The sequence below is a fragment of the Phacochoerus africanus genome, chromosome X (genome assembly GCF_016906955.1).
Source record: "Phacochoerus africanus isolate WHEZ1 chromosome X, ROS_Pafr_v1, whole genome shotgun sequence".
NCBI lineage: Eukaryota > Metazoa > Chordata > Mammalia > Artiodactyla > Suidae > Phacochoerus > Phacochoerus africanus.
The window spans coordinates 129228512-129250139 of NC_062560.1; the positions used below are offsets into that span (position 1 = coordinate 129228512).

At 54.1% G+C, this 21628-nt stretch overlaps 1 protein-coding gene across 1 annotated transcript; it reads left to right on the forward strand.

Annotated features, from left to right (window-relative positions):
- The first annotated feature begins 16579 nt into the window (after positions 1-16579).
- Positions 16580-17524, forward strand: LOC125118162 (olfactory receptor 10Q1-like). The gene has a single exon (XM_047764290.1). It carries the CDS (start codon positions 16580-16582, stop codon positions 17522-17524), a length of 945 nt encoding a protein of 314 aa, XP_047620246.1.
- The last annotated feature ends 4104 nt before the right edge of the window (positions 17525-21628 follow it).

Here is a 21628-nt window from a genome sequence, read left to right on the forward strand (position 1 = left end):
GGAGACCCCTAGGCCGTATCCTGCTGCTTTGACTGGCAGCCCAGGTCCTGGGAAGATGGTAACGCTGCTGTGTACCCCTGCCCCCTGCCCCGCACCACTGCAGACAAAATGACATAGTTGGGGGCATTAGCCAGGCTTCCTCATCAGCTATGCCAAATCTGACTTCATGTGTCATCAGGGATATGCATGCTCAACCCACAATGAGAAACTGCTCCATCCTTCGACGGCGACCGTAAAGCACACTGACCCAAGCAGGCGCTGACAAGCACGTCCGTGCTCTGCTGTTACAGTGCAAGATGGTGCAGCCCGCTTGTTTCTTGAAAGGTCTGACATGCATTTACCAAATGGGCCAGCCACCCCCTTCGAGACATTTACCCAAGATAAGTGAAACCTGTCTATGCCCACACAAACACTGGGACACGGCTGCGCATGGTCCCTTTATTTGAACTAGCTGAGAGCCGGAAACCATGTGGATGTGATAAAAAGGCAACCTACTGGTAACTACTACGACTGGAGGAGTGTTAAAACCGCCCTGCCAAGCGAACGTCACCAGGAACCCAAGACTGTACACGGGAGGACCCATCTACACGCAAGGCAAACACACCTGGAGCGAAAGGCAGAAGGTGAGCGGGGCTGTGGGCTGGGCCAGGCGGCCTTTTTAGGGATGATGGAGATGTTCGCCGCGTGGCCCTGACACTGGTTTCACGGGCCGACGCGACTTCCAGGAATCATCAAAGAATCCCCTTTAAATGGACACAGTCTGTCACATGCAAAGGGCTCCCACGAGACGTTGGAAGGCAGACGACACGCTGCCCAAGACTGACGTGTACAAACAATCACAAAGTCAGGGGCGTGTAGGCGGATTCTTGCTACTTTCAGGGCAGCTCTACGGAGGATGAGCTGCGACCAGACTGCGCCCCCATCCTCCCCGCTCGTTGACTGCAAACTCCCCCTCAGGGTCGAGCCCCACCTTCTTCCTTTTGGAAGCAGATGTCCTCCCGGTTTTACCCGTGCACACCGTTCAGCTGGAAATGGACCCGGCTCCCTTGTCATTTGATGTGACCAGAGCTGGCTTCCTGGGCGTGCAACCTTTCCCTGAGCCCTGTGGTCAGAGGATCCCTCCGTGCTTGGTGCAAAGCTCGCTGTTGTCATTTGAAATACTTTTCTTTTTTCTTTTTTTGACACATTCCTGGCACATGGAAGTTCCTGGGCCAGGGATCAAACCTGTGCCACAGCAGTGACAACGCCAGATCCTAAACCCACTGAGCCCCCAGGGAACTCCCTGCTGTTTGGAATTCTTACCCGTTTTATGTGTGAGCTCATGTTAAGTAAGTGAGGTCTGATGGGCCAGTGGAACATGTATGAGCAAAGCAGATACACTGGTGTCAGCATGCAGATGTGCGGGCTCAGGGCCACAGGCACGGGGACATTGTGTGGAGTGCCTACCATTCCTGAGGCAGTCTGGGGTGACATGGGGCCCTCACAGGGTGGCAGTGCAGCGGTGGCTGGGACATGAAAGATATGAAACCCCTGACCGTCCTTTCTGTGGGCAGCTCCCCTAAGTTGGCCCAGAGTCAACAAAACAGACCGATGTCCCCTTTTTGCTCTGCATCTGGCTCCGCTGTGACTCGTGCTCCGCCCTCCTCCTGAGGCTAAGGAGTGAGAAGCGACACAGGTAAGGACGAGAAAGAGGGAATGGGGATGACGCAGTGGTGCTGGCTGAGCTGTCCCGCAGGTCGGGGTACCAGCGGCAGACAGACTCCAGGAAAGGACCAGGCCTGGGAAGGGGAAGACGAATCAACGGCTCATGTAACAGCTGCTCAGATGCCCACGGAGGAGGCAGGGGCGGGCAAGCGGGGATCCCGGGAGGAGGGGAGAGGGGCTGCGGCCCTGCAGGAGGGCGGCTGGCTGGCTGGCTCCTGAGCAGGAGGTGGCCTCGGCCAGGGCGGATGGGAAGAGAGAGGCGCCTGCAGGGGCACAGCCACCATGGCCCCGCTTCCCCTCCTGCTTCCCCCCAGAGAGCAGGCAGCCCACAGAACCACAAAAGTACTTTAATTCCAACTGCGGGGTGACAAAAGCTGTGTTAAACCTCAGGAAAGGGGGAGGCCCTGGCAGGGCAGGGCCTTCTGACGAGAAGTGGGCAAGGAGAACGGGGAACCAGTGTGGCTGTTAACTTAGAGATTCAGAAGGTACCAGCTGCTTCCGAGTGTTCAGCCTGCGAGAGAGCAGAGTCAGGGTGCTCCCTTCCCCAGGCCCTGCCGGCCTCCAGCCCCCCCCCCCCCCAACCAAGACCCCACGGAGGGGCGTGGGATGTGGCCCACTCACTTCAAAGGGTCTGGAACTTGTCCATGAGGCACTGCATGGCCGCTGAAACAGAGAAAGGCATGTACCCAGGCATTCCAGGCACAGGGACTCCGAAACCCACCTCGTCCCCATGGCACAGGCCTAACCCTGCAACCTGACCACCCCCCCCCCCGCCAGCAAACAAAAAATCTCCCTGGCGATTTTCAGCCTGGGATGGACCCACCATCCATCCCCAAGTGAAGAGGTTTTCTAAATGAGAACGCAACGTATGAGTGGTTCCCAGAGTCTGGTGTGTATCAGGACCATTCAGATCCTCTGAAGACATGTACACTCTCTGCCAAGCAGCAGTTAAAAGAGAAAATAAAGGCGGCGTCTCCAAATGAACTAAAGTTAGATCTCTAGGACTTGTGGGCAAACTGCACGCGTGGTTCAAGTAATGCATTTCTTAATGGAAAGACAGAAATGACAGATGGATGACGGACGGATGGTAGGTAGATGGATGACGGACAGGTGACAGGTGATGGAAGAGAGCAATGTAAGCGAACCGAAGGCCCGAAGGCCCGGGGGCCAGCCCTGACAGTCTCCTCCCACAGGAATGTTTGTCCCCGGGGAGTCCCCTGCACCCCCACCCCAGCCTCCGCACTAAGACGCCCTGGCCTCCCCCTGCGCCCCGGGCAGAGGTGCGTCATACCAAGCTGATCTTTGAGGTTGTCGATTTCTCTCTGCAGCACAGGACACTAGCCCAGCAGACAGGGGACAAAGAAATTAATACAGTCTCACCTCCTCTCTCTCCTTGTCCCCACTTGCTCCCTGGGACCTACCCCACGTCCCAAAGTCCAGTGGCTACACGGGAATGAGACCTTCCCTGCAAAGGAGAGGGGCTCTCTCCACTGGGGTTGGGGGATGATAAATGTCTGTTTAACCTGGACGCAAACCCCGGGGCCTAGACTACAGGGCGTTACTTGAGGGCAGCTCTGTGCTCCAGGCAGCAGCTGCTTCATTTCCTGTCGTGGCAGATGGAGAAGTGGCCTCCGGTCACCTGAAAGAGAACAGACTCCAACTCCCAAGCCCAGGAGAGAGATGGGATGAGCCTAGCAGGCTTGCAGGGAGCCAGTGCCACCTCCCTGCATGAGCTGCCCTGCTCTGTGCAGCTCCGCCTCTCTCCGGCCTGCCTTCCTAGGAGCCAGGCTTCCGCCTGGCCCTGTCTGCTCTTTCCTACAGAGGAACTGCTGGGGCAGGCAGAGAGGTCTGGGAGCAAGGCTGGGGTCCTGGGAGTGGCTGAGCAGTTCCCCCTCCGTATAGACCAAACCCTATAGACTCACCCAAGGGTGGGGTGCCTCTGGACTTGGCGGCTCTCTGGGCCACGGCCAAAAGCTGGGAGTTTCCGGAAATTTGACAGGTCTTCGTACTGGGGTCTCCACTGTTATAGCCTCCATGAGGCATGGACAGGCGAGATGGCCCTGGCCCGCTCGCTGAAAGCTAAACACACATTTCTGTCTGATGAGGGTGTACGGGTGCGGGCATGCGTGCAGCGGCTGGGGCAAGGCTGGGAACAGATGAGAAGCAAAACCTAAACCTGTGAGCACTTTCTCCCCAGGTCATACAGGCAGCCTAGTGGGATTCAGAGAAAGCTCAGGGCTACTTTGAGGAAGGTGACAGGAATCAAGAGCACCCCAACCTTTCAGGGCTTAGTCCTCGCTAACTGACCACCAGACCCACTCCTTCCCCACCCCTCCTGGGGAAGGGACCGAAAATGGCACCTGGCTCACAGCAAGCCCCTGATCCTATTAAAAGGACCCCCAGCTGGCATCCTAAGGGCCACCCCAAAGAAGAGAAAAGGCATGTGAAGAGCTGCGTGTGTTTGGTGCAGAGATGGGGAAGGAAGGGGAGATGGCCGGCACCTACTCACTTGGCCCTTTGGGGCTGGCTCTTTATTTCGGCTGCAATCTCCTTGGGCCACCAGTTCGGAGTCCCTTGTCCTGCTCACGGCAGGTGTCTTCCCGATTCTGTGCCTGGGTTGTTTGGTCCCCACAGGGACCAAGGAATATTTCTCAGCTTTCCCAAGCCCGGGAAGGCCAGAGATGGGAGGGAAGGTGTCTGGTGCCACGGGACCCCCAGAGAGACAGGCCTGGGATTTTCTCCCCAGGACAATTTTTGACACACTGCTACCCAGAGATTTCTTCTCCTGAGGCATCTTCTTTCGAGGTGTGGCCCGTGGCAGGTGGCTGGACTGGCTCCCTCTCTTCCCGCTGACCACGGTCGGCGCTTTCTTCGATGATGACTTGGGAGAAGAGATGTCCAACTCTCCAACGAACGGCCTTTGCATGGTTGCAGCTAACGCGCGAGGAAGCGAGGACACGAGAGGGCTCGGTCCACCAAGGACGCCCTGTCTGGGCCTGTCTCCAGAATCATCCAGGCCACCGGACGTGACTTGGCTTCCTTCTTTGACGAAGATGCCCGCCCTCGGGAGGTCTGTCTCCAAGAGCTCATCCGACGACAAGTCGGAGGGCTCCGGATCTGAGGGCAGCTGGTCGGGCGAAGTCGGCCCCTAGAGACCCACAGCGACATTCTGTCAACCTCGAGTCACTCTCCCGGCCCCTCACCGGCGCCTAACTCCCCCCTCAGCATCTTCGCGTCCCCTCATGCCAGCCTCACGCCGCCCAGGCCACTGCGGCCTCCACCACCCTCCTTGCGCCCTGAGCCAAGACCCGCTTCTGATCGGACACCTCATCATTGTCGGAGGAGCTCATCTCTTCCCAGACGGGGGGGGGGGGGGGGGGGGGGGCGCGTGGGCGGGGCGGCTGTCCTGCCTCGACTGCGAGACCTTCTCGACCTTCTCGACCCTCTCGGTGTGGAAGCAGCTGACCTAACAGCAGTGCGCAGGCGCACCACAGCCCACCAATCAGCTTGTGCTGCGGGCCCGGCTTGAGGACTGCAGCCAATGACGGTCGAGGGCGCGGGTCGCTGGGGGGCGGGGGAGCTGAACGCCAAGTTCCGGGCTCGTGCTTCGGCCCGGGAGCTTCCGGTTCCAGGTTCTTAAAGGTGGAAGTGGCCAGCCTTCCCTCACGCGCTGGTGAGGACTAAATGCTGCGATGGATGCAAAGCAGTCTGGTGCAGGATAGTTGCGAGCCTACATTCCCAAATGAAGCTAACAGCCAGCTAGGTGAAAGAGCGGCGCAGACAAACAGGCAAAAAGCCGGGTTGGAAAGGTCTTCCGTGACAGGTCACACAGGAAATGGTTTCAACTCTGGAGCCAAGTGATCCACTGCAGCTTGCCTCGCGCACCTCCAAAGTCATGGCAGGAAAGCCGCCCTAACAAGTATATAAACGAATCTGGTCCAATGCACATCTACTGGCCGCCTGCATTCGGGCCACAGGCCGTAGTATACCAGTCTCTGACTTAATTCAAACGGGAGGGATTTCTCTTTTTTTTTTTTCATTAATTTTTTTTTGTCTTTTTGCTATTTCTTGGGCCGCTCCCGCGGCATATGGAGGTTCCCAGGCTAGGGGTCGAATTGGACCTGTAGCCGCTGGCCTACGCCAGAGCCACAGCAACGCGGGATCCGAGCCGCGTCTGCGACCTACACCCCAGCTCACGGCAACGCCAGATCGTTAACCCACTGAGCAAGGGCAGGGACCGAACCCGCAACCTCATGGTTCCTAGTCGGATTCGTTAACCACTGCGCCACGACGGGAACGCCTATTTTTTAAAATTTTATTTATTTTATTATTATTTTTTTTGTCTTTCTGCTATTTTCTTGGGCCGCTTTCGCGGCATGTGGAGGTTCCCAGGCTAGGGGTCGAATCGGAGCTGTAGCCACCGGCCTACGCCAGAGCCACAGCAACGCGGGATCCGAGCCGCGTCTGCATGCAACCTACACCACAGCTCACGGCAACGCCAGATCGTTAACCCACTGAGCGAGGCCAGGGATGGAACCTGCAACCTCATGGTTCCTAGTCGGATTCGTTAACCACTGCGCCACGACGGGAACTAAACGGGAGGGATTTCTAATGCTCGCTAGCAGTAATCAGGAGATGTGTACTAAAACCACAGATCATTTTTCACTCATCAGATTTGCTTAACTTGCCAAGATAATGAGAAAACCGGTGGTTGTGTGCACTGCAGGGGCCACGTACGTTGGAGCAGCCGCCCCGCAAGGTTATCCGGCGGAATCTATGCATAGCAAAGCACGCAAAGCTCAGGCTCCTGACACCCTTCTAAAAGCCATAGGTAAATATTAACTAAACCCTGAGACAATCCTATGATTGAACTATGTACTGTCATCTCCAGCTATAGATGAAACAGGCACTGAGAAGGTTTGCAGCTTCTCAGGGTCATTCAGTTTGTGGGGTCATATAAACAGCAAGATTGAAGTGAGGCATTCTGGCTCCCGAGTCTGGCCTTGAACTTTATGTATTACACCTGAAAGTGTAGTAGTGACGAGCAAATCTGACTCCATATTGGATGTATTCCTTTTACTTTAACCTTAACCTTTGCGCTCTCTTGCCTGTGCTTAGTCATGCTGGCCCAGCATCTTTTGTAAAAGAATGTTGCCTATACCTTGACATGTGCAGGCTAGCCTGTGTGTGACCTCCCAAACAGAGAATAACATTTGTTTTGTGGGAGGTTTTCAAGAACATCGTGACCTGACCGTGACCTGACCTACTCCACCAGTTCAAGGTAAAAGGATCTGACACCAAGAAGTTTGCAACGACTAACCACACCGCTACTTCACATTGCCTTAAAAAAGGATTTGCTGAAAGCCTTTGGGGAGTTCAGGCTTTTTAAGGCAGGAGCCACCCAGTCTCCTTGCTTGGCCCTACAGTAAACCTTTCTCTTCTCCAGACTCCGTTTTGGTATTGTTCAGCCTCGCTGTGTGTGTTGGACATACGGACTTGCATTCAATAACAAAAACGGCCATTCTATTATATGGAGAACGAGGTCGCTAACTGACCACCAGACCCACTCCTTCCCCACCCCTCCTGGGGAAGGGACCGAAAATGGCACCTGGCCCACAGCAAGCCCCTGATCCTATTAAAAGGACCCCCAGCTGGCATCCTAAGGGCCACCTCAAAGAGGAGGTGCCCAAATGTTGCCCAGCAGAGCCACTTTCGGTACATCTAGAGAAACACTGATACCTGGTGTGTATAAGGACACACGCCAGAGTTCCCGTCGTGGCTCAGTGGTTAACGAATCCAACTAGGAACCATGAGGTTGCAGTTTCGATCCCTGGCTGCTGTGAGTTGTGGTGTAGGTTGCAGACGCGCACCCGGGGATTAGACCTCCAATTATACCCCTAGCCTGGGAACCTCCCTATGCCATGCGTGCGGCCCTAGAAAAGCCAAAAAAGCCAAAAAAAAAAAAAAAAAAGGACACATGCCCAAGGATGTCGGTGACAGGAAAAGCTGGGAACAATCTAAAGGAAGGAAACGGATAAACGCAGTGGGTCATATTCACCCCTTGCATTAAAATGCAGCAGTGAAAAGGAAGGAATGAATAAGACTGCGTTCACTAGATTTCAAAAGCATTCTGATGACTGTAAAGCAAGATGCAGAACAAGACACAGAGTAAGCTACCACTTGCACATCCAACATCCCCCCACATCCTGTATGTGGTTTGTCTGTACACATATGTAAGTAAATACAGGTTTTAAGGGTCTGCAGGGACGCAGAGCAAACATTTAGCACGGGCAGCAGGGCAGCAGGGGATGGAGTGTGGTGAACATGCCCGGTTGTTTGTCATATTTCCCCCTGACCCCGCTTGTGCCAAGCTTCCCGGAGCTGAGTGCTCTGACATCAGAGGAGCGGCTCTTTCCTGGGCTTCTGTAAGACCTTCAAGTGTCACCAGCTCCCATCTCCAGCAGGCCTCCAACCCTTACTTACCTCCCTTCCTTTTTGCCATCAAACTGCTCTCTCTCCCCGACGCGTCCTAGTCCGGAAGGTTTCCTAGAAGTCTGGACTGTGCCAACATCTGTTGCTCATGGATTTCTGATTTTCCTGAGCCTCCACCTAGAAGCCTCCCCTGCAGAAGAAGGTTACAGAGCAGGGCATGTTGGATACACCATAAATGGTCACTGTCCTATTTCAGGGCATGCCAGTCTGTGGTTAAATCTCATGTACTCAGCACCCATCTTAAAAACATGAATGACTGCTGTTGCAGTGCGCTCCCTCCTGCCCCAAGGAGAGAGTCCCCAGGGCTGTTTTCGCACCTGCTGCACTCTCTCTATCCCCGGGACTCGGCTGCTCCCGCTACTCCTGGCCCCCAGCAGAAGCCTTGGTTCTTCACTTTCTAGGCAAAAGCAGGAGTAGCAACCTGGGCCATCTCCCTCGTATACAAAGAATATAATCTTCTATAAATATAGTACACAATATTAATATAATAACATATTATATAACATGTCACACACACACATATCTGTGTTCTGTTTTTATACGCATCTGCGATATATATTACAGAGCTGCCGTAACATGCTACCATAAACCAAGTGGCTTAAAAAACAAGAATTTACCCTCCCTTGATTTTGGGGGCCAGAAGTCCAAAATAAGGGTGTTGGCAGGGCCGTGCTCCCTCTGGAGACTCCAGAGGAGGGTCCTTCCTGCCTCTTCCGGCTTCTGGGGGCTCCAGGCATTCCTTGGCTTGTGGCCACGGCACTCCCTGCTCTGCATCTTCACGTGGCTTCTCCTCTGGGTCTGTGGAAAGGAGGGCTCCTCAGCCAGTCAGAGAGCCCAGGAGCCCCCGTGGCATTCCCCCAGGTAGAACCGTCTCGTATTTCAGAGTTTTCCCACCAAGTCCCTGACCTGAGCATGACAGGAGCGGACTCTCTCCTCCACTGCCCTCTCCCCCCAGGCCCTCTGTCTCCTCACAGCCGTTAACTGCGGGCTAGGAGCTCTTTGTCTCTTCTCCTTCGGCTGTGCATCCGAACTGACTTAGCGGAGAGGCAATCCTCCTTTTCTGGGAATGTTTCCCAGAAGGAAGAGATATTGCCCAGCTGCTCTCCAGAAAGGCCATGGTGCTCCCATTTCCACCTGGAATGGACCAGAATCCTTTTTCCTCTGCCTCCTTGACAGCAGTAAGTGTTGCTGTTCTTTTAAATGTTGGCAGTGAGTCTGCACATCTGGTCCGCAAAAGGGGGAAAGATATACGTGAAAATAATATTTATTGCCACCTTTCTTGTGGTGGTGGCAAAAAACCTGGAAATAAGGCGAGTAACCACCAGAGGGAAACAGTTTAATCGACACCCACAAATATTATGCAGGCATTAAAAAGAATGAACCGGAGCCATGACAATCCATTTGGAGAGATGTATATGAATTACTAAGTGAGGAAAAACACGCCCCAAATGTGTATAAGGTGAGCCCAATTTTGTGAAACACGAATGACAAAAATACTATTCATTTCTATATGTGTACCTAGACGGATGTCTGTATTTGTTTATATTAAATGACATGAACTGGGTTGTCAACATGGGTCACCTGAAGGTGGAGTGGGAGGGGTGACGTGGAGGTGGGCAGAGCGTTGGGGCAGAGAAGAACCAAAACAAACCCAAAAAGCGCTAAAAAAAGTCTGCGCCATCATCCCAGGATGTTTCATATGACCACGTTTGTATATTTTTGTAGGAAAAAAGCAAGCAAATAAATACTTCTACTCACAAAAAAGAAGGCAAATCATAGTCATTTAGCCCGCCTCTACCAGAAACAGATCAAAAGCACAACCAACGTATTGGTCAGGACACAGATGATTTCACCGACAATCGGAAAGCCATTAAAGACGCTGCGTTCACTACAGAGAGAAGATAGAGGTTTTCCCCACATCAACCACATACTAGGTCACAACAGAAGTTTCAGCAAATCTCAAAGAATCAATGTCATACAAACTACCTTCTCGGACCATGATGCAATTAACTTTGAAACAATCTTAAAATGATAAGGTCAAACACACATATGTTTAGAACCTTAAAGTGCACCCCTGAATAACTCGCTGCTAAAAGAGCCAATAATGGGGGACTTTGTGAAATATTTCAAAGTGAATGGCAGTCAAAGTCCATATCGGACTTGTAGGAGGCCGTGGTTCTCAGAGGGAACACTGTAGCCTTAAATACGTGTATTTAACATCCTGAACGACTGGAACAGGAGAAGTGGAAAATCATCCAAAGGACGCCAGTGTCATAATAGCTGCTGGCAAGATCCACCAGGGGATGTGAAAATTAGGGAATGAAACTTTGAGAGAAGATGGGATCGGGGTAGAGCCTCAACTGTCTCCCCTAAAATGTTTATTAATTACCGTAGTGGTTTTAGCGTAAGTCCACGAATTCTTTGCTACTCCTCCCTCCAGAAGATGAAGCTCAATTTTCCTCCCCTGAAGGGTAGGCTGGACTCTGCTACTCCTCCGTAAGGATTTGTCGAAAGGGAAAAGAGCAAGTTTGTGATGGGGAAACCGGCCAGACACCACCTAAACCAAGTGGGCGAAGTTAACCTCACCAGTGCTGAGGCTCGCTGACATCACATTGCCCCGAAAAGATTTGGTGAGAAGGGCAGTTCCCCAAACTGCACAACTTGGTCTTATCGTGAGAAAACTATCAGACGAACCCAAATCAAGGGACATTCTACAAACGCCCACACAGTGCTCTTCAAAGTGTCAAGGTCATGAGAGACAAGGAAAGACAAAGAAACTGTCGCAGATCGGAGAAGACTAAAGAGATGTGAGAACTACATGCAGTGTGGTCTCCAGGGTTAGGCTGAGCCATTAGCGTAAAAGCTGGGGAAATCTGAATAAAATCTATAGCTTAATTAGTAGTACTGACACAATGTTAATTTCTGCATTTTAGTAAGTGCACCAGGATTACGTAAGATGCTAACTCTAGGGGAAGCTGGTTGAAGGGTATACGAGAATTCTCTGGAATATCTTGGCAGCTCTTCTGTAAATCTAAAATGATCTCAGAACAAAAAGTTTAAAAAATTGAAACGGTCTAAAAAATCATGAACGACTGAAAATAAATTGTGTCTGAGTCAAGAAGCTAGCAAAAATTTACAGAATAAAACTAAACAAAGCATTGAAGAGGAAAAATAAAGATAAGAGCAGTTATTAATGGGGAATTCCCACTGTGGCTCAGTGGAAATGAATCTGACTAGTATCCATGAGGACACAGGTTCAATCCCTGGCCTCGCTCGGTGGGTTAAGGATCCAGGTTTGCCGTGAGCTGTGGTGTAATTTGCAGATGCAGCTTGGATCTGGCGTTGCTCTGGCTGTGGTGTAGGCCGGCAACTGCAGCTCCTAGTCAACCCCTAGCCTGGGAACCTCCATGTGCTGTGAGCGTGGCCCTAAAAAAAACAAAACAAACAAACAAACAAACAAAAAAGAGCGGTATTAATGAAGTAGAAAAAGAGAAACAAGAGAGAGGATGTAAAAAAATATATCTTTGACAAACGAGTGCGTTAGAAAACTTTAGCAAGATCGTGGCGGAGACCTCTGGCTGTCACCCACGTCTCTGGGCTCCTGGCTCCGTATCTGGAGGGCCGCAGCCCAGAAAAGGACAACGTTTCCTGGTCTCTCCTTTCATGTGGAGCAGTCATGTGATTACGTTCTGGTCAATAGGCTGTCAGCAGGGAGCCTTTGGCAAGCAGGAATTCTTTATTTTTTTTAGACTATAGCTGCTAATGGTTGGGCAGTGTGATGCTCCCTGAGTATCTTCTTCCAGTTTGTAGTTTCACTTTGCAGCTCTTTGTGCTGTCTCCCCCCCCCCCTTTTTTTTTTTTTGCTACAGTGGCTATTCATTTTAAAGTCGTCATGCTACCAGAAAACTCTAAAGTAAAATAGCGCAAAAGGTTAATTAAGATTGTTAAAGTGGGGTGGTGGATATTCGAGGGTCTGTTTTACTGTTCTCTAAAACTTTTCCGTATGTTTGAAATATTTTTCTGCATACACATCTCTACTTATGGCTACACTTCCTTGATGTCATCTTTCTCCTCCCCTCAGTCCTACTTTCTGTCCCCTAGGCATGCCAAGCTCATTTGTGCCAAGCTCACTTTAGGATCATTGCAATTGCTTTCCTGCTCAGACTCAGAGGGTCTAGATGGTTCATTCGGAGCCTCAGAAATTAGGTTATTTCTGTGCCAACTCGCCCAATTAACGAGTCCAAATAGTTAATAAGATGCACGCAAATATCCACTCTGGGCCCTACAGCCACCGGATCTAGAAGAAAATGTATGGGGGGGGGCAGGGAGGATCCTGAGGAGTTTGCAATTAACAGATACACGTAAAATAAAGAACAAGGACCTGCTGTTTAGCAGAGGGAACTGTACTCTATAGTCTAATCTCCTATGAGGAAAAAGAATCTGAAAAAGAATACCTACAGCTATACCTCTTTCATCTATCTATCTATCTATCTATCTATCTATCTATCTATCTATCTATCTCTGAATCACTTTGCCACACTGTAAATCAACTACATTCAATACATTAAAAAATAAAATTCACATAGTCCTAAAAAAAGACAGTGCAACAGCCCGGCCCTGCCCCACTTGCAGCCCGGCCCTGCGCAGCCCTCCAAGCCTCTGGCCTGGGCCTGCTGCTCTCCCGCAGGACCCGGCTGAGCCAGCCCGTGGGCCGTGGAGGTGAACGGGAGGAAGGCACGCGGTCCGCCGCGAAGAGGGGCTGCTGGGCTGCCGGGCGAGGGCAGCGTCGTGAATGTGGGCAAGGCAGCATGGGGGGGGGGGGGCCCGGGGGACTTAGGTCCTGCTTTGCCGAGATGCAGACCGTGCTGCAGGCTGGACGGTGGGCTCCACCTCGAGTAGGGACCGGGGGAGGGGGGGTGGACGTAGCAGACAGAGGGCTGGGCCAGGTCCTGTTCCCCTGCTCACCTCACGCAGGAGACTCGGGTTTTGCAGATTAACCATGGAGGCCCCAGTGGGCCTGATTACGCCCCTCATAGTCAGTCACCGCAGAGACTCACATAGTCAGCCACAAAAACGAAGCAAATAGTGCCCTCTGCAGCAACGCGGATGGACCCGGAGACTATACCAAGTGAAGCCAGTCAGACAAAGACGCCTACCCTACGATATCACTTATATGTGGAATCCAAAATACGATGCAAATCGACATATCTACGAAACAGAAACAGACTGGCAGACATAGGGAGCCAACTTAGGGTTACCCAGGGAAAGGGGCTGGGGGAGGATACACTGAGAGGCTGGGCTTAACACAAACACACTACTACACAGCCACATAAAAGAGAAAACGAACTGGGACCTGCCGTAGAGCACGGGGAACTATACTCAATCCTCCGTGATGAGCTGCACGGGGAAAAAGAACAGTGTGGGTCTGATTCACTTTGCTGTACACCCGAACCCAGCATAACATTGTAAGGCAACTCTACTCCAAGAAACTTAAAAAAGGCATCATAAAATCTCAGCTTTGCAGGTTGGGGGGGCCTAAAAGGTCACCAATCTTGGGCTCCACTGCCCACTTGACACCCGCGACTAGCAGGGCTTGGTCGCTTGATTGGAAGCCAGCCAAATCTGTAATCTTCCGCCTCTAGCAGCAGCTGAGGCCCCTGCACTGCACTGTTGGCACTAAGTAAGAAGGGTAAGCAGCTGGGTTCGGGTTCAGCCATGGGGCCAGGAAGGCAGTCCCCTTGGAGGGGGCCCACAGGGACGGCCTCCTTCCTGGCCTCTCCTCCAGGACAGAGTGGCAGCTCCTCTAAGGACACCCCCTTGCTAAGAGCCATCAGGCCAGACTTCTGAGGCTGCTCCCCGTGCTCCAGGCTGGGCTCCCCTGAAGCCAGGCTCTTCCTCCCTCTCAGACTTGGCTCCGGTTCGCCCCTTGGCGCTCCCGTCGGATCTCGCCTCCAGCGTCCCCGGGTCTCGACCAAGGAGCGGGACGGATGCACCAGCAGCCGCTCTCCGCCCCGCACGGGGCTGTGCTTTGCACCCCGCGTGTGGTAAGGACCAGACAGAAAGCACCTCAGCAGAGGGCTAATAAAAGACTGATCCAACTCTCAGTCGAACTATTTATTTTAATCATGTTTTATTTCCTTTCGTTTACAGATTTTATTTCGTGTTCTTATTTCATTATGATTGATTGTATGTCACACTATATATCACACTAGAGGTCAAAAGAATGAAGCGAACCACTGTGCCCTGCCTGGAACCTCTCCCTTCTCCCGGACACACTATTAGGTGAAAACACTAAGGGCAGTAACTTTGTGTGATATGATCCCATTCAGGCTTTTTAATGTGTGAGTGTGATGCATTTTATACACACACACACACACACACACACACACACACACTAGTGGGCCCGTGTGTGTTAATATGTGCAGGCATGTGTGTGATGTCTGCCTATACGTGTGTCAGGGTGTGTACGTGTGACCAGGTTTATATCTGAGTGTGTAAGGTGTGTACATACTTGTTTTTGTTGGGAGGGTGTGTGTCCGGGTGAGAGTGAGGTGCACACAGGACAAAGCGGGGAAGGAAGCGGGCCCCCCTGCTGGGAAGGCCTCTCTCTGGAGCGTGGGGGGAGGATTGGGGAGCAGAGGCTTTTGTGTTGACTTTCATTTCTCACTTTTTAAGCGTTTGGAGCCCGTGGGACGCTTACTTTCACTTTTGTGTTTTCAGTATTTTCAAGGTTCAGGGCCCAACTCAGCCAAGGCACGTCCTGCATTTCTCCAGGCCTGGGAGGAAAGAGTGGACGTGAGTTGGTGCGGCCAAGCCCAGGGGCCCAGGGGCCCAGGGGCCTGGTCCAAGGAAGACAACCGTGGGCCCAGAAAGCACGCCGAGGCCGGGGAGGTGGCGGGCTGGGGGTGGGGAGAGCTGGGTCACCCCGGGAAGAAGACCTCAGGACCCTCTGCTGTGCAGGGACCCGTCCAGCTCAAAGGCTCTAGGGGCCCAGTAGGTCAATAAAACCAACTCATGTTCAGAGTAACATGCCCGCGGCTGGAACGCTGGAATCCTAAGCAACCCTAACATCAGGATGGTTTGCAGGTTGCAGTGACCTCGCATCCTCTAGGTGACAACTCCAGAGCTACGAGGCCCTTAAGTCTTGGTGCCCTCAGATTCATCAGCTCTCTAGAATATCGGGGGATGCACAGGAAGAGAGCGAAAGTGAAGTACAAGGCTTCCTACGTGTAACTTGGGTCCAGCTAGGGGAAGAAAGAAGCGAACAGGTGCCCCGATGTCCAGGAAGGTGCCTGCTCTTATTCCCACACTCCGGACACAGACCCGCTCAAACCGCTGTGGCCACTTTGTGGCCATCAGCAGGCCCCGGCCCTACAGGCCCCTGCCGTCCGGCTGGCCAGCAGCCCAGCGTCACCCTGAGAGTTCTCATTCCCAGCCCGACTGGCTGCTGGCTGTGCCAAGCTCACTCCCGCCCAGCGAGCCGGCCCGGCGCCGTGCCCTCTGCTCTTCCCAGTCGCCAGCCTCCCTGGACGGTCATGACCTCCGCACGGGCGCCCCGTCGAAGCCTCCCCACTCTCACGTAGCCATTAAGTCAAGCATTTCTGCTGCCCACCCCCCTCCCCCAACGGCTGCCTCCGTCCTCACTGTAGAGGAAGCAGGGACTTCACCAACATTTCTCAAGAGTATAACAAGCGCTGCCCCTGCCCGAGAGGCTAAGTAAGACATCATTCTGGCCTGCATGGAGCCCACAGGCTGTTGGCATAGACAGAGAAATAATCCAAAAATTACAGGACTCAATGGCAAACAATAAGGTTGGGGCAGCCGGGCTCTCCGTGCTCCTGAGTAGAGTTGAAACAGAAAAGGTTTCGCTCCTTCCTCCCCGCTCATCCTTCTCCCAGCACTTCGGCTGCAGGAATCCTGGGCGTTTGCGGGGGCGGGGGGCAGGGAGTGGTGGGGGTGGGGGGGCAACACGGTCACAAGTGTCTTTAAGATCAGCTCACCAGACACCTCATCCTACAGGAATTCCCGCGAAGCTCAGCCCAGGCCCTGCCTGCGACAGCCCTTCGACCTGCGGGCGGAAGGCAGCCGTGAGAGTCTAGTAAAAAGCACTTGGTACTGGACTTCACTCGTCTCCGTCCCTGCCTGTGACCCCAGTGGACTAACGGGGCGTCACCATCGCCCTGAGCACGTCTTCACTCTCAGGGGACGGGACTCCAAAAGCTTGGAGGATGAGGACCGCGGCCAAGCCTGGCGGAGGGGGCCGGAGGTCCCGGTGGGCTGGCTGTGCTCCCATCCGCGCCAAGGGCTCCAGGCTCGACCGCGACTTGGACAATCGCTAGGAGGCGGCCCTGCCGGCCCCGGGCTCTGCGGAGGAGGAGAGAGGATGGCCCCAGCGCAGGAAAACCGCACCTTCAGCTCCGACTTTATTATCCTGGGCTTTGGGGACCTGGCTGAACTACGAATCTTCTTTTTTGCGTTCTTTCTGATCATGCACCTTGTCACCCTCGTGGGCCACACCACCATCGTGCTCATCACCCTCTTTGACTCCTGCCTCCAGACCCCCATGTATTTCTTCCTGCGAAACCTGTCGGCCATCGAAATTTGCTATACTTTGGTCATCGTCCCCAACATGCTGGCTAATTTCCTGTCCAGGAGCCAGCGGATGCCCTTCCTGGGCTGTGCCCTGCAAATGCATCTCTTCATTGCCCTGGGCGGAGCGGAGTGTTTCCTGCTGCTGGCGATGGCCTATGACCGCTTCGTGGCCGTCTGCAAGCCCCTGCACTATAGCCTCATCGTCACCAGGGTGCTGTGTGTGCGGATGCTGGCTCTGGCGGGCACCGGCGGCTTTGCCCTCTCCCTCACGCTCACCACCCTGATATTCCTCCTGCCCTTCTGCCAGTCCCATGAGGTCAATCACTTCTTCTGTGACATCCCCGCCCTGCTCCTCCTGGCCTGCTCGGTCACGCGGGCCAATGAGGTCGCCGTCTTCCTCGTCTGCGTGTTCATCCTGCTGGTTCCCTTCTCGCTGATCCTGCTTTCCTACGGACACATCCTCGCTGCCGTCCTCAGAATCCGTGCAGCCGAGGGCAGGAGCAAAGCCTTCTCCACCTGCACGGGCCACCTGCTCGTCTCTCTTCTGCACTACGGCTGCGCCATATTCATCTACATCCACCCCAAGGCATGCTACGCCCCGGAACAGGACAAAATCGTCTCCTTGATCTACACCAACGTGACCCCCATGCTCTACCCTGTGATCTACAGCCTGAGGAACAAGGACGTCAAGGGTGCCCTCAAGAGACTGCTGGCGAGCCCCGGGCGCAGGAGCTGAAGGGAAGCTGCGTCCCCGCGCCCCTCCATCTGGGGGCCGCGCCCTGGTTCAGTGGGCACCCCGCCCGGACGCCCCCTTCTCTGTGCTCAGTGGGATGGAACAAATGCCGACGCCCTCCCTCCAAGAAGGCGCGCTTCTGGGGGCTTCATGTAGGTTTCGCTGTCACTTCGAGGACAAGCCCACCCACCAGGGACACAGACACTGACAGAACACAAAGCAGTCACTTGTCTGGCCAAAGAGCCAGCAGGGAGAGAAGCCCAAGGCCCCGAGCCTGCCCGGGAGCTGCAGCCACATCACCAGAAAGTGGCCTGGAGATCACTTGAGATGCATGCGACAATGCAAACGGCCCCAGCGGCAGCCTGGGAACATCCACATGCCGGTGGCCCCCGAACGAAAAATAGAGAAAGGCAGTGTTTGCTGCCTCCACCTCCACGCCCAGGCTGAGGCCACGGGCCGGGATCCGGCGTTGCCCGCAGCAGAGCGCTTAGCCACAAATAATTGCTGAACGACTAATTAGGCACCGTATTAAAAAGACTAGAATAAAACAACTGATTTGAACGCAGTGGTTACCCGACAGGGAGGAGGGACCATCCTACCCCAAGCCGGGCTCCCCCACACGGTCAGGGACCAAGCGGCCTTGATGACGCGTCTCTGGACAGCCGAACAGCACGACCGCCTCCCTCCCCGGAGACGTGGAGTTCGGTCAAAAATACACTTTCTCATGGCCTAAGCCCCCCAAGCCCCGCCCGGACCTGCAGGCGATTGCCCCCCCCTCCCCGGCGGCCCCCCTGAAGTCGCCCCTCCCACTGCCTCCCTCAGCGGCCCGAGCCCACCTCCTCCCCAAAGGGGCCCGCGGGCCACCAGACGAGACTCCACCAGAGGCCCTGCGTGTCCTGGTGACAGTCGCTGCTGCGGATGCTGTGTGGGCAGAGGCCCGTATTGAGACCAAACGGAATGGGCCCTGTCCAGAGCAATGCGGGGGTCCCCCTCAGGCAGCACTTGCTCCTGCGCCCTCAGACCTGGGGACCCAGGTGGCCACTTCGGGTTGGTCAAAGGGAAGGTGACATGATCACTAAATGACATCTACATGGAGAGGGAACGGAGGTGCATGTGAGAAAGACAGCGCCCACGACATTGCGCTCCAGCCCATGTGACGCCCTCATGCAAAGGGGACACAGGCCCCCCTTTATGTGGACGAGTTTAGATGGGTGCCACACCCCAAGTCCCTCCCCACCTTCGGAATAACTGAGTGCGATGTTAACGAGTGTTGAGCGGGAGTTTTATTTTTTTATTTTATTTATTTTATTTTATTTTTTGTCTTTCTGCTATTTTCTAGGGCCACTCCCTCGGCATATGGAGGTTCCCAGGCTAGGGGTCGAATCGGAGCTGTAGCCGCCGGCCTATGCCAGAGCCACAGCGACGCAGGATCCGAGCCGCGTCTGCGACCTACACCACAGCTCACGGCAACGCCAGATCGTTAACCCACTGAGGGGGGGCAGGGACCGAACCCGCAACCTCATGGTTCCTAGTCGGATTCGTTAACCACTGCGCCACGACGGGAACTCCGTGAGTGGGGGTTTTAAAGCGCTGTTCTCTCCTTGTGTGCAAAAGCACAGGCGCCCTCGGCCTCCTTCCCCCGCGCCGGCCTCACCCGCCCGCTCCCAGCTGCCTCTGTCTCATCTTCTGCTTCCTTCCAGGCTCAGCCCAAGTGCCTTCTGGTCCACAGCCCCCTGTGAGTTAGTGCCTCGGTCCAGGTCACACTTGGGGTGAGGGGATGTCGCTGGCAGGGTTCCCGTCCCCAGGGCCTTGCTGCCCATGAGGGGAAGGCGGGACAGCACCAGACAAACGGCCTCGGGCGGGTGGGGAGGGGACAGAGACAGGCAATGGGCTGAGGGTCTGGGGGCACCAGGGGGCCCCAGGGGCCCCAGGCAGGAGGGAGACCCTCTCCTGGGCCGGTGGGACAGGGTGACGTGGCGATAACCCCCTGACCTTCCCAGCAGAGGGATCTGCTTGGGCTCCAGGTCCTACAGGACACTCAGCTGTAGGCGGCTACACTGACTAGGAGCGCAGGAATTCAAGAAAGACTTGTCCATTTAACCATCGATTCCTTGAATTTATGTGCCCTGGCCCTGTCACCTCTTGGCCTTAGTCATGACAGATCACATGTTTGAAATGCATTTGCTATAAACAAGTCTCCGCTGATTCAGAAATGCATAGACCTCGGCTGATACGCAGCCCCGAAGTGTTTGGTTGGGGCTGGTGCTCCTGAAAGGAGGGCCCATGGTATACGGAGCGGCTCCCGAGCACCGAGCTGTGTGCATGGGGTTTTTTGTGTTTGTGCACACGGGTGCCTGTGTACGTGAGCAGTTACGAGGGGCAGAAGAGCAAAATGCGTCCTCGTGTAACTCTGATGAAACGCGGAGGGAGCCAGCTGTCAGCTGTCCTCTGGAGGAGTAACTCTCCAGGTAGAACAAGCCATGTGTGTGGAAATTAGGGTTGCTTTTTGGAAGCAGCTCAAAGTCACAAAGCCAGGCGGGGCTGTGCCACGCCGGCCCTGCGGGGCTCAGCCTGGGTCCCGAGGCTCAGGACCTCAGGGACACCATCACGGCATCCAGACGAGGTGCCCATTAGCAGCACTTTCCAAGGGAAGTTCGGCCTCCAGTGAATTAAAGACGAAAATGAAAACTTCAGCAAAGTAGCTCACTTGGGAACTAATTAGAAGTTTTTCTGAACAATTTCTGAGGAACTTTCTTAATTTTTTTTTCGGCTTACAAATGTAATCCATGCTCACTGTCAAAAATAGAGAAATATAGGTGAGTTTGGAAAAGAAAATAAAGACCAATCAGCTTTTACCAAAATGAAAATGTCGGTATATTTCAGGATGAAATGGACTCATTCGTGTCTACTGTTTAGAACAGTGACTGGAACGTGGTCGCCACCCAGCCAGTGCTGTTGGTTATTCTTCTTCCATTGCTCGTAGGCTTAGAAACATCTGTTCTCATGCAGAAATCTAATAAAGTTCATCTAATTTTTCTTCTGGTATTTTCATTTTGACTTCACTGTGTGTATGATACATAAACACCTCCTTGTTACAAACAGTGCATATAGAACAGAAACACGTGGCCTCAGTGTGGCTGCATTCCTTCACGAAATCCCCCCCCATGCTTCACTGAGACGTGTGATAATGGCTTAATATTCAGGGCTCAGTACCCACTCCTGCTCCATCTCGCTCAACCACCAGTCGCGTGCACCAAAGAATCTTTCCTCCAAAGGAGAAGAGACTGAGGCATTTATCTGGGGAATCGAGGACACACTGGCACACAGCCGTGTCCAGGGTGGCGACCTCCCCTGCACTTCCAGCCCCCCTCCCCCCTGCACTGACTGGATGGAGGCAGGACACAGCAGTGTGAAGTCAGAGGGCATGCGCAGTGCCAGGCTCAGACACTCAGCACCACCCAGGCTGTGTACCCGTGTCTGTGGAAATACAAAGGTGCAGGAACAGGCAGCCTGGAAATGATGGCGACCACATCCAGTCCTCCTGAAATCTGCGGCTTGGACCTAACATCTCTTTCCAGTGTTTTCTCTTGAATCCCTTCACAGCCACCTGCCGTGGCCTGTTCCACTGTTATCCTTTCTCCCCACGCACGTCAGCCCTGTGGGGACGAGCTTTCTGCCGGCTTCCTCCCTGCTCTCTTCCCAGTTGCCAGCATGGTGTGGGGCACAGAGACCCTCCGAACAAATCAAATGCTTGCCCCACCGTAGCAGCTGGAGGTGCTGCGCCCCCACCCCCAAACCCCAAGCCCAGACCAGCAGAGGTGGAGCAAGAGCCAGCTTTGGAAAATGACGTTTTTATTGCTATGTTTGCAGTGGCTTTTAGCACAGTAAGGGTCCCCGTGGGACCCCCCCCCCCCTCCCCGGGCCCCGCCCCTCCGCCGACGTGGGGTGTGGGGGAAGCCTTCCTAGGGCGTGCTGGCTGTCTCGGGATGGGATGGGACAGGACACACGTGGGCTAAGGGAAGCTGCTACGTGGAGGGCTTGAGACGTGCCGCGGAAAGTGCATTGGCCTTTAACTCGCAGGCGGGAGCCACTCCCAGGATCCCCTCC